Consider the following 13,105-nt stretch of genomic DNA (forward strand, 5'->3'; position numbering starts at 1 on the left):
GCTCAAAAATAGACCTTAGGAAAATAATTAATTTATGATTGCAAGGCTATTCAGAGGGGGAAAACTGGGTACATAACAGAATGAGACTATACCGTTCAAAGAAGGTGAAGTAAGCCAGATGTGGTAGTCCCAGCACTTGGAAGAAGGAGACAGGAGAATTACTACAGTCTAAGGTCATCCTAGTCAACATTGTGAGTGCCAGGGCAACCAGGGATAGGGAGTGAGACCCTGTCTCAAAAACCAAACAAACCAAAACCAGAAAGAAGTAAAAGTTGAGTTAAAAATAAAAGGCCGTGTGTGATGGAGCACACCTTTAATTCCAGCACCCAGAGGCAGAGGCAGGTGGATAACCGATTTCCATGCCAGTTTTGTCTACATAGTGAGTTTCAGGAAGGCCAGGGCTAGCTATGTAGAGAGGCATTAAAAAAAAATTTAAAGTATAAAACCTGTGGGAAATCTGCTCAAAATTGGACTGACAATGACTTCCTACAAATAACACCTCAAACGCAGGCAGTAAGAGGGAAAAACAAAAACACATAATTGGTTTTATCATTATTAAAAGTTTTTACTGGGCTGCCAAGTTGACTCACTGGGTAAAGATGCTTGTCATGCAAGCCTCATGGAGTTTGATAGCTGGAACTCACATGAAAGTAGATGGAGAAAATGGACTCCTGCATGTTGTCTTCTACACTCACGTACATGCCGTGCCTCTTCCCCCATTGCACACAAATCAATCAGTAACTTTGCTGATAGACTGGAGTGACTCCGTTGGTAAGTGCTTGTCTAACATGCATGAATTCCTGCATTTGATCCCTAGTACCACATAAAACCATGGACAGTGAGGCCGGGCAATGGTGGCACACTCCTTTAATCCCAGTACTCCAGAGGCAGAGCCAGGTGGATCTCTGTGAGTTTGAGGCCAGCCTGGTCTGCAGAGCTAGTTCCAGTACAGCCAGGATAGCGAGTGCTGCACAGAGAAACCCAGTCTTGAAAAGCAATAAAAAAACAAACAAAATCAAAAAGCCACGCCTGGTGAGTTCAAGGACAGTTCAGCTTGGTCTACAGAACAAGTTCCAGGCCAACAGTAAAGCCCTGTAAGTCAGGAAGTTCAAATTCATCCTCAGCTACATAGTGAATTCAGTGACAACCTGGAATACGTGAGACCTGTCTCAGAAACAAAAACAAATTTTTGATGTTTATGATAGTATATACCTATAATACCATCCTTTGGGAGGTATTACAGAAATTTAGTATCTAGTAAAACCCTGTAGCATCCGTGCTACTACGTGTACTATAGTCCTGTAGCACCTGTACTACGTGTACTAAGGTACCAAGCCTGCAGCACACCGCCTGCACTACAGGACAGTTCACAAGCCTGGAGATTGACACACACAGGGGGGGGGGTCATCCTTGAAACAAGAATGCCCCCTTTATTGTGTTCCAGGGCAGCTTATATAAGGATCCTTGCCTGATAGCCACGCCCCAGCCATCAGGTTTTTCTGGAAGAGCAACAACAACTGAGCCATATCTCCAGCCCTAATAATGAATTTAATGTGGAGAATACATTCAAAATTTATTTTTCTTAGGAATTAAATTCCTTTTCTTAGATGGAATTGAACTAGGAAGAAAATATGGGTGCATGGAAAATTATAAGGAATAAGTTTCTCTATTTACTTATCAAAAAGTAAGGATTTTAATGAAGATTCTAAAAACAATTAAGTAAAAAAAATTTTGTTTCAGACAAGGTCTCATACACCCTAGGCCAGCCTGGAGAAGGAGTTTGTCTTTTAACAGTGTTTATAAGCTGGGCATGGTAGTGCACAACCATCTCAGCATTAGGGACACAGAAACAGAAAGATGATCCAAGCCAGTTTTGGGCTACATAGTAAGACCCCCGTCTCAGAACCAAAGGAGGGACTAGGGAGATAGCTATTACAGCAAGGGCTTGAGAGCCTAAGGACCTGAGTTCCTCCTCCAGAACCAACTTAAAAATATCAGACATGGTGGTATGCTTGAAAGACGGGCAGATTCTTGGACCTCACTGACCAGCCAGTCTAGCCTAACTGGGGAGCTCCAGACCAATTAAAGATCTTGTCTCAAAGGAAGTGGGTGGTATTTCTGAAGCTACTACTCACTCAGGCTGTCTTCCGGCTTCCACATGCACTGGCATATAGAGTGCATGGACATTAAAAATTAAAAACAGCCGGGCGGTGGTGGCGCACGCCTTTAATCCCAGCACTCGGGAGGCAGAGGCAGGCGGATCTCTGTGAGTTCGAGACCAGCCTGGTCTACAAGAGCTAGTTCCAGGATAGGCTCCAAAACCACAGAGAAACCCTGTCTCGAAAAACCAAAAAAAAAAAAAAAATTAAAAACAAAACAACAACAAAACCACACTACCAGATGGGTAAATGAAAGAACAGATATTCTGAGAGGCTAACCTAAAGTGACCAGAGTACCTTCGGGTTTGCCTGCCTCTGTAGGGCATTGGTTTGGAATTTCCTTTATGAAGAAGCATCAGCCTTCTGAGTGACAAAAATATTAGTAAACTATTATTTCAGACAAGAACAAAATATCCTTGCTGAGCATAGTGGCACATACCTTTAATCCCAGCACTCAGGAGGCAGAGGCAGGTGGATCTCTGTGAGTTTGAGGCCAGCCTAATCTACAGAGTGAGTTCCAGGACAGACTCTAAAGCTATACAGAGAAACCCTGTCTTGGGGGGCGGGGGGGAGATAAATAATAAGATGAATGCTTCTTTATCTTTTCAGATGTTTTTATACCTATGCCAGAGAACTTACTAGTAAACTTAAATGAAAGTAAAGAGGTAAGGCATATTTTTCTTCCTGCCATGTTTAATTTTAACACAATGCGTATTTCTGAAATGAACTTGAAATTTTGCTTTTCTTTGATACTTTTAGGCTATGTAACATTTTACATCCACTCTTAGCTTAAGTTCATTAGATGGACAGTTCTGGAGATCAGTCTTGAACTGATGGTTTTTTAGTCTAAGGCAGCAGGTTCTTTGTGGTGGAGCAGAAAACAAACCTCCTCCAGAAGGAAGAGCACCTGGAGGAGGCCTGGCCTGAGGCCATGTGGGAGAGGGAGGGTTGCTGAAAAACGCTGCTGGTCACTGCAGGGAAGCACATAGCCAGGCTGCTCTCAGTGCTTTTGCTTTTCTGATTCACAGAGTGTCATTGGGTCAGTTCAGAAGAAACTCTTATTACCTGCCTGGAAATTGCCATGACATAATACAGTGAGAGGTGAACAGAATGTGTCTGAGGGGGGATGTTGTCTACCCTGTACCTGCATATATGGCGTAGGGTAACATTTAACTAGCAAATCTGTGGTCCCCGCTCCTGTCAGTGGGGACTGTGCATAGCACGGAGTATTTTCCCCATTAATTCTCTTTCATCTGCACAACCTAACTGAAGTAGGCAGCTGGTTTGACGTTGTTTTTCTCTTGTAGTCATACTACTAGTTGGCATTGTTACTTAGATTTTGCAACAGGGAAGAGTTAAACTCGCTTTGGAACTTAAGAGAATAAAGTATGTAAAGGTGATGGAAAAAGCCATGTTTTGTGGCATTAAAACATAAATTTCTAAATTGCGATGGTTCTTTTGCTGCATTCTAGACTTACAGTCTTGCTGGACTGTTGCATGTGCAAGAACTGTAAGGCCCCAGTTTTGATGTCTTGCTTGCCAATTTATAATGTTTACTTAAGATGGCTCTCTTGTCATTGACCGACTTCATTGTTTCCTGTAGTGTCCATAGATTCTCTGACCATCGTCATTATTCAGTGTCCTGTCTATTGTATTAGATAATGATTTATTGTGAAAATGTGATTGTAACATTCTTGAGTTTTCTTGCTTTGTTTCACAAGCTTGTCCAAGATTTACTGAAAAGTTTGCCACAGATGTTTACTAAGACGCTGGAGACCCAGAGTGCTTTGGGTCCTGCCCTTCAGGCTGCATTTAAGTTAATATCACCAACTGGTGGTCGAATGTCTGTCTTCCAAACACAACTCCCAACTCTTGGCGTGGGAGCCCTGAAACCACGAGAGGAACCCAACCAAAGGTCATCTGCTAAGGTTAGACCACCAGGTATATAGCCTGGTCTGTACTGGGGCTGCCTCTTTGACCTAAGAGCTTGTTTTCTTTCTTTCTTTTTTTTTTTTTAAGAGCTTGTTTTCCATTTGTTTGTTTTATTGATTGTTTTGGCTGCGAGGAGGAGGGAATGTAGGTCACTTTTATATCCACATAGCTGTTTTATTATTTTCTCTACCTGCCTGATGCGCATCTATGCCTTATTATCTTTAGTATATTAGGCTCTTAGAAGTCCAACCTGGTTTTGATGAGAAAGTCTGGAAGACTAAGAGAATGCATTTGCTAGGGACAAAGTGGAACCAAAATGACCATTAGAAATGGTCATAATAGGGCTGGAGAGATGGCTCAGAGGTTAAGAGCACTGACTGCTCTTCCAGAAGATCCGGGTTCAATTCCCAGCCCCCACATGGCAGCTCACAACTGTCTGAAAATGAAGTTTCATGAGATCTGACACCTTCACACCAATGAACATAAAGTTAAATAAATCATTAAAAAAAATTAAAAAAAAAAAAAGAAATGGTCATAATAGGAGCTGCAGAGATGGCTCAGAGGTTAAGAGCACTGACTGCTCTTCCAGACGTCCTGAGTTCAATTCCCAGCAACCATATGATGGCTCATAGCCATCTGTAATGAGATCTGGTGTTCTCTTCTGGCCTGCAGGTATACATGCAGGCAGAACACTGTATACATAATAAATAAATCTTTAAAAAAAGAAAGAAAGAAAGAAACTATAGAAATGGTCATAATAAACAGGTGGTGGCGGCGCATGTCTTTAATCCCAGCACTCGGGAGGCAGAGGCAAGTGAATCTCTGTGAGTTTGAGGCCAGCCTGGGCCACAAGACAAGTTCCAGGACAGCCAAGGCTACACAGAGAGACCCTGTCTTGAAAAATCAAAAAAGAAAGAAAGTGGTAAATCCCTGGTAGACTAACAGCCAAGGATTGCTTTTAAGCTCCTCTGGCATGTGAGTTAGGAATTTGCATTTACCAAAAGATAAGAGAAAAGTAGGTCCACCACATAGTTCCATGTCATTCCTGACCGGCCAGCATAAGTTCTACCAGATAGAGATTAGACTTCAGTAACTGGTTTATTACACCTTCAGTTTCTTTGTGTATGAAGGGAAGATGATGCTAATGCCCACCTCTTAGGGAAACTGAAAGGGCTAAATACATGCCGTGTATGAATTGTTGGGGTGTCCCCGGCATATGAGCATTTAGTAGGCTGAAGTTAAAATAATAAATACCTTTGTCTATTACAAAGTTAATGTAGTAGAGGTTTTTCTTTTCTTTTCTTTTTTTAAAAAGTATTTCTTTTTAATAGTAAACAGAATAAACATAAGCCCTCAGAGAGTGCTTTAACACTGTGGTATAACTAAGTGTATTTACATTCTTCTCTTTCTGTTCTACAAATAATAGGAAATACACCTGACACCATCTACTGACTTCTATAAGAAATTAGCCTTGGACTGTTCTGGACAGCAGGCAGCTGTTGACTTATTCCTTCTCAGTGGACAGTATTCTGATTTGGCCTCTCTAGGTATGTTCTTGTTCTTTTTTTTTTTTCTGAGACAAGGTTTCAGGTAATCCAGGATGACCTTGTGATAGGAGGCTGGAGTAGCTAAGTTGGGGGGGGGTGACAGTCAGAAAAAGGCGCAGTTGGCACCAAAAACATGACAGCTACGCCAAAAGCGTGACAGTTAGAAAAAGGCGCAAAATTTAAAAAGGTGGCAGTTGCAAAGCCCATGAAGAATACTCCCAGCCAAGATGGCGCTGGAAGGGAGCAAGGGGGAGGAGATCTGACTTACAAGAAGATGATTGGAAGCCGGGCAGTGGTGGCGCACACCTTTAATCCCAGCACTTGGGAGGCAGAGGCAGGCGGATCTCTGTGAGTTCGAGACCAGCCTGGTCTACAAGAGCTAGTTCCAGGACAGGCTCCAAAACCACAGAGAAACCCTGTCTCGAAAAACCAAAAAAAAAAAAAAAAAAAAAAAAGATTGGAGTTAGAGATGGAGTAAGATGACATAAAGTGCCTGATGCCCGTGGGATCCCCATTAGGGGCCATAGGAGCTGCCACTCATGCAGACATGACTGCTGACGTAATTGGTTAATTTCCCTTCCACTTCTGGGATTCATGGGTTTTTGCTTTATATGTTGCATGTTGTAAGGAAATAAACGAGTTTCTGCTCAACTCGACTTCCCTCTGCGTCTGATTGGAGGGGGGGGGGGTGTCTAGGTGGCCAGCTGCACACTTCTCCTCCTGAGCCAGGACCAGTTGCGGCTGGTTTGATTCTGCAGAGGGACCCCGCAACCTTGAGCTCTGGATTTTCCTGCTGCCAACTCCTGAATCCTGGAATTAGAGACTCATTCTGTCACACCCAGCAGCAAGTTCTTTTTTGATGATTTTTTTCAATGAATGTCATAATTAAAAAAACAAAACTAACTTTTCTCCGCTGAGCAGTAGCAGCGCACGCCTTTAATCCCACTTTAATCCCAGCACTCGGGAGGCAGAAGCAGGCTGATCTCTGTGAGTTTGAGGACAGCCTGGTCTTCAATAGCTGGTTCCAGGACAGGCTCCAAAGCTACAGAGAAACCCTGTCTCGAAAAACCAAAATAAATAAATAAGTAAATTTTTAGAAAGAGAGAGAGAGAGAGGTATATGTGTGTGCATAGATAAGTAGGTAGGTAGGTAGGTAGGTAGATAGATAGGTAGATAGGTGTAACATAACCCTAAATTATGTTTCCACACTACATTCTGGCTTACAACTGCCTGTAACTCCAGAGAATTTGGTGCCTCTGACCTCTGTAGGTACCTGTACTTGTGTAAATAAATCCAACACACACTTGTACATAGTTTAAAATATAACGATAGCCGGGCGGTGGTGGCGCACGCCTTTAATCCCAGCACTCGGGAGGCAGAGGCAGGCGGATCTCTGTGAGTTCGAGGCCAGCCTGGGTCTACAGAGCTAGTTCCAGGACAGGCTCCAAAGCCACAGAGAAACCCTGTCTCGAAAATCAAATAAATAAATAAATAAATAAAATATAACGATAAATCTTTAAAAATTGGAAATTTTATTTCTATATATCTATAGGTGTAGATACTGCTAATCTATTCACACACACATCACAGGAACGAATGCGTGGTAACATAAAGAATGTGTGCTCTCTTGCAGGCTGTGTCTCTCGGTACTCAGCAGGCAGTGTTTACTACTACCCCTCGTACCATCACCAGCACAATCCAGTTCAAGTGCAGAAATTCCAGAAGGAACTACAGAGATACCTCACCCGGAAGATTGGCTTTGAGGCAGTCATGAGGATCCGGTGCACCAAAGGTGGAAACACTTTATTTCCCTCATGAGGCTACATACTGTTTTTTATACAGTAAAAATATGTGTCCTCCAGGATTTACCCTGCTGAGTTCTAGAGTGTGAAAGTAGAGAATATGCAACCAAAGGGGGAAACTGTTTAAACACAGGACTACTGGTGCTCAAGAAATGACTCGGCATCAGGAGCAAACACTGCTCTTGCAGATGACTTGAGCTATGTACCGGTGTTCACACATGCCTCTGGCCTCTGTAGGTCCCTATACTCCTGTGCACAGACCCACACAAACATACATGACATAATTTAAAATGATGACAACAGATCTTTAAAAATAGGGAATATTGTGAATGTATTTAAAACTACTGAACTGTGCACATTGAAATGGTGAATTTTATGCTGTGTGTTACTTCAGTTTATTTTAAAAAGAGGCCACATCTCCAAAGAAAATGACATGAAAGTGAAAGAATTCATAAAGAAAAGTAAGCACAACAATCATGGTGATAATTTCTTTATTCCAGGTCTTTCCATTCATACTTTCCACGGGAACTTCTTCGTCCGCTCTACAGACTTACTCTCTCTTCCCAATGTCAACCCAGACGCTGGGTACGCAGTGCAGATGTCAGTGGAGGAGAGCCTGACCGACACTCAGCTGGTTTCCTTCCAGTCGGCACTCTTATACACATCAAGTAAAGGTGCGTGCATGTCTACATTTATTCTCACAAAAGATACCACACCTATCCTTTTTTGTTTTTTGTTTTGGAGACAAGATATCACTCTGCAGCTCTGCTGTAGTTGGCCTAGAACTAGCTGTGTAGACGAGGCTAGCCTGAGACTCAGAGAGATCCGCCTGCCTCTGCCCGACCCTCTCAACAGATGTGTGAACATACAGCACATGATTAACTCAGCACAGTGTAAGGATCTAGAGAGCTTTATGGTGAGCTGCTATCTGTGGCGTATGGTGCTCTCTTCTAATTACTAGTATCTGTTGAGCTAACATTTTCTAACCATAAGAATCTTGTTGCTGTTCTTGGTAGTCAAAAGATTTGTCTTTATTTTCCTAAACCATTTTGTTTTAAAAAAAAAAAAAAGCTAGTCAGTGGTAATCTCAGAGGCAGAGAGGCAGAGGCAGGCCAGCCTGAGCTAGTTCCAGGACAGGCACCAAAGCTACAGAGAAACCTTGTCTCAAAAAACCAAAAAAAGAAAAAGAAAAAAAAATTGGCTCCAGCACCCAGGAAGCAGAAGCAGGTGGATCTTTATGAGGTTTTTTTTTTTTTCCTTTCTTTCCCTTTTTTTTAAAGACAAGATCAATATATGTGTATAAACTTGAGCTCCTCCCTCCTCCTGCCTCAGGTTCCCAAGTGCTGGCATTACAGAATTAATACACTAATTAATGTGCCTGCACTACCCACTGTCCCCAGTAACAGATATTTATCTACGATCAGATATTCTGATTTAAAGAATTCTCTCTAGACTGGAGAGATGGCTAGTGATTAACAGTGTTGCTTCCTGCTCTTCCAGAGAACCCACATATCAGTTCCCAGCCCCTATGGCAGCTCACAGCTGCCTATAGCTTCAGAGGATCTTACACCTTCTGGCTTCTGCGGGTACCCACAGACATGTGGCACACATACATAAATAAAAATAACAGTAAATCTTTAAAAAAAAAAATAATCCCATTGGGGGCTGGAAAGATGGCTCAGCAGTTTGCTGAGCACTGTTGGCTGTCCAGGGGTTTTGAGTTCGATTCCCAGAAACCACATGGTGGCTCACAATCTTCAGGCAGAGGCAGGCGGATCTCTGTGAGTTCGAGGCCAGCCTGGTCTACAGAATGAGTTCCAGGACTGGCTCCATGGCTACTAAGAAACCCTGTATCGAAAAACCAAAAATATTAAAAATTAAAAAAGGTTCCATTAGGGGCTAGAGCGATGGCTCCATGGGCAGTGTTTGCTGCAGAGAATCTGGATCTGGATCCCCACTATCCTCTTATCTATAGCCCCAATGCTCTAGGGCAGAGACAGGCAGATCTTGGGACCTTGTTGATCAGCCAGTCTAAAGTGTGAGATCCTGGACTAAATACTTGGCACCAAAAATAACCCCAGCAGTCGGACATTGTGGTGTGGGAAGCTGCTGTGGTGTTAGAATGAGAGGCCGTCTTCATGGAGAAAGGGAAGAGTGACCAAGAAGACATCTGATGTCGATCTCTGGCCTACATGTGTGCATGCATGGTACACATGGATATACCAATACACACATGCATGCACGCTCAGGCCTTTAATCCCACCACTTGGGAGGCACAGGCAAGCAGATCTCTGAGTTTGAGGCCAGCCTGGTCGATGTAGTAAATTCCAGAATAGCCAGAGCTACATAGTGAGACCCTGTCTCAAAAAAACAAAACAAACAAATACATATAAAAGTGGGGGCTGGAGAGATGATTTACCATTTCCCAGAGCATTGACTAAACTGAGCAGTGATAGCACACACCTTTAATCCCAGCACTCAGGAGGCAGAGGCAGGCGGATATCTGTGAGTTTGTTTGAGGCCATCCTGCTCTCCTGAGTGAGTGAAATCCTATCTCAACAAAAACAAACAACAAAGAGCATTGACTGTCTTCCAGAAGACCCGGGTTCTGTTTCCAGCACCCACATAACAGCTCATAACCGTCTGTAACTCCCGTTTCCAAGGGATCCCATGTCCTCTTCTGGCACCAAGCATGACTATGATACACTGGCATACATGCAGGCAAAACACTCATAAAATAAAAATAAATAAATCTTTTAATAGGCAAGGAATTTATTAGGCATAGTTGTGTGACTCTAATCTTAGCAGTCAGGAGACCTGCCTGGGCTGAATCTTGATCCTATTTCGTAGGGAAAGAGAAAGCTAGCATATTGTCAGCATTAAGGGACAACGTCTGCTGCCTACTTAATAATATCTCAGACACGAGGAGTTTTATGGTTACAGTGTAAAACCTGAGGGTATTTTCTGATACTGTGTGGTGTCCCTGCTTTTTGTGTGACCGCCTTGGTTCTGAGTTAGAGAAGAAATGATTTTAGGGGCTGGCAAGGTGGATCAGGTGAAGGTGCCTGATGCCCATGGCGAGAGAGCCCACTTGCAGATACTATCCTCTGACAGCTACACACATATAAGCAAAGTGATTGATAGATTTTTTTTAGCGGGAAAAAGAAATGGCTTTAACATAATTTTTTATAAAAAATAGCTATCGTGTTTTTCCCCTGAAGGTGAAAGGAGAATCCGTGTCCATACTTTGTGTTTGCCAGTCGTTTCCACCCTAAATGAGGTCTTTCTTGGAGCTGATGTTCAAGCGATTTCAGGATTACTGGCTAATATGGGTAAGGATTGTTTTCAGTTTAAGTGTTTTACCTCATACCTTTAAACACATACATAGTCTTTGTTTTACCTAAAGTTGTTACCTTAGAGGTTCTGTCTGTCTGTTTAAATGAAAAGGTCCACTACAGCTGATCGTGCCTGTTTTGTTTGTGTAAACAGGCTTACTGAGGCATAATTACATATTATAGGAATTTCAGCCATTTTAATTGTATAATTCATCATTTTTAATGTATTTACAGAGTTGTACAGCCATCATCACAGTCTGAATTTAGAGCATTTTTGTCAACTCAAAAGAATCTCATGCCCAATTACTGCCCACTTCTTGCTCTTTCCTTCACTGGCCTTAAGCCATCATTAAATGACTCTCTATAGATATTTGTCTGCTTTGAACTTAAATAACTATATATATATATACATATATATGTATGTATGTATGTATACATACATATATCTTATATTTTCTTCTGAAACTTTTATTTTTTTAAGATTTTTAAATTATTTTTATTTTTGCTTTATGTGTATGGGTGTTTTGCCTACATTTATGTTTGTACATACACTTGTACGCCTGATATCTGAGGAGGCCAGAAGAGGTCATTGGAGCCCCTAGATCTATAGTTAAGGGTGGTTATAAGCTGACATGTAAGTGCCGGGAACTGAGCCCAGGTCCTTTGCAAAAGCATTAAGTGCTCCTAACAGTGGAGCCACCCCTCCAGCCCCCGAAACATGAAATGGTTAGTGTGAGCATCTGTTGGAACTGTTGCCCATAGTGCTTATCCTTGGATAGCAGGTGGCAGTGAGCTGGGAAGCACCCTCAACAGCTGAGCCCTCGCACCCATGTATATTTCATGCAGCCCCAGATGTACAGATGTAGGAGAGAGGTACACATATACAGATCACATTTTTATTGATGATGAATTATAAACTTTACAACAATTTTTGGCATATGCATAGTTTCTCCATTTAGCACATACAGAAGCAAATTGTATATTAATGGGATGGATGTGCTTGTTTATTTTTTCATGAATTAAACCTTGGATATCTAGGATACAGAATGTTTTCAGCATTTCTTAGAGTTGATGTATATTTTGTTTTTTTCATCAATACTGAGGGAATTACCTCATATAAATACATAATACAAAATAGCCAAAATATGGCTAGGGCATTATTCTGCCCTGTTCTCAAGATGAACTCATTTAACAACTTTTTATGAAACGCAGCTCAGCAACTCAAACAACAGTTTTTAAAAATGAAACATTCCAATGTAATACAGTTCAAAGCTGCTTACGTATTGAGACAGAATAGAAAATACTGGACGTGCATTCTTCATAGTTAAACCATTGTGTCTTATGAGAACAGAAAACCAAGAACTTACAACCCTGCCGTCCATTACACGCAGCGTCTGATTCTGAGCCAAGAGGTCTCAGGTCTCAGTGATTCAGCTGTGTGTTTGGAGTAGAGGCGACTGCAGCAAGTTCACACAGCACAACATAGCTGAGCATTCCCAGAAAAACTTGGGTTTGTTACATGTGTGTTTGTATTAACTTTTGTGTGTTCCAACTTCAAAACCCTTTTGCTATTGCCGGATTTTTTTTAATCCCCCACATTCAGTTACATGGCCTCATTTGGGGTGTCACACCACAATTCTAAGGACCTTGGCTATAAAGAGTTGGAACCAAATTTGACATTAAAAAAAAATATATATATATATATATATAGTTACTTTCAAACGTATACTTTTTATTTATTTATTTATTTATTTATTTATTATGTATACAACATTCTGCCTGCATGTATGCCCACATGCCAGAAGAGGGCACCAGATCTCATTACAAATAGTTGTGAGCCACCATGTGGTTGCTGGGAATTGAGCTCAGGACCCTTGGAAGAGCAGCCAGTGCTCTTAACCACTGAGCCATCTCTCCAGCCCCTCAAACATATGCTTTCATAACCTTGCTTAAATCTGCTGTGGAAAAAAAAAAATCATTGGTCCCTGAGTGTGGTGGTGCTCCATTTAATCCCAGCACCTGGGAGGGAAAGGCAGGCAGATCATTGTGAGTTCAAGGCCCACCTGTTCAAGTTCTAGGAAAACCAGGGCTGTTACACAGAGAAATCCTGTCTTGGGGAAAAAGAATTCATTGGGCCAGCAAAATAGCTTGACAAGTAAAGGTATTTGCCAACCAGCCTGACTAGGGACCTGAGTTCCATCCCTGAACTCATATGATGGAAAGAGAACTGACTCCTGCAAACCACCCTCTGGCGTATGTGGGCGTGTGTGTGTGTGTGTGTGTGTGTGTGTGTGTGTGTGTGTGTGTGTGTGTTCTATTCTATTCTATCC

The 13,105-nt window shown here is 42.1% G+C and overlaps 1 protein-coding gene across 1 annotated transcript in view; it reads left to right on the forward strand.

Moving 5' to 3' along the window:
* The window catches only part of Sec24a (SEC24 homolog A, COPII component), a 67,142-nt gene that overhangs the window by 38,873 nt on the left and 15,164 nt on the right, over positions 1–13,105 (forward strand). The window contains exons 12-17 of the mRNA XM_075992707.1: positions 2,769–2,824; positions 3,881–4,087; positions 5,518–5,638; positions 7,272–7,430; positions 7,941–8,114; positions 10,662–10,772. Coding sequence (XP_075848822.1) covers positions 2,769–2,824; positions 3,881–4,087; positions 5,518–5,638; positions 7,272–7,430; positions 7,941–8,114; positions 10,662–10,772 — 828 coding nt within the window. The remainder of the gene's footprint in view (positions 1–2,768; positions 2,825–3,880; positions 4,088–5,517; positions 5,639–7,271; positions 7,431–7,940; positions 8,115–10,661; positions 10,773–13,105) is intronic.

The sequence above is a fragment of the Microtus pennsylvanicus genome, chromosome 11, assembly GCF_037038515.1.
Source record: "Microtus pennsylvanicus isolate mMicPen1 chromosome 11, mMicPen1.hap1, whole genome shotgun sequence".
NCBI classification, from domain to species: Eukaryota; Metazoa; Chordata; class Mammalia; order Rodentia; family Cricetidae; genus Microtus; species Microtus pennsylvanicus.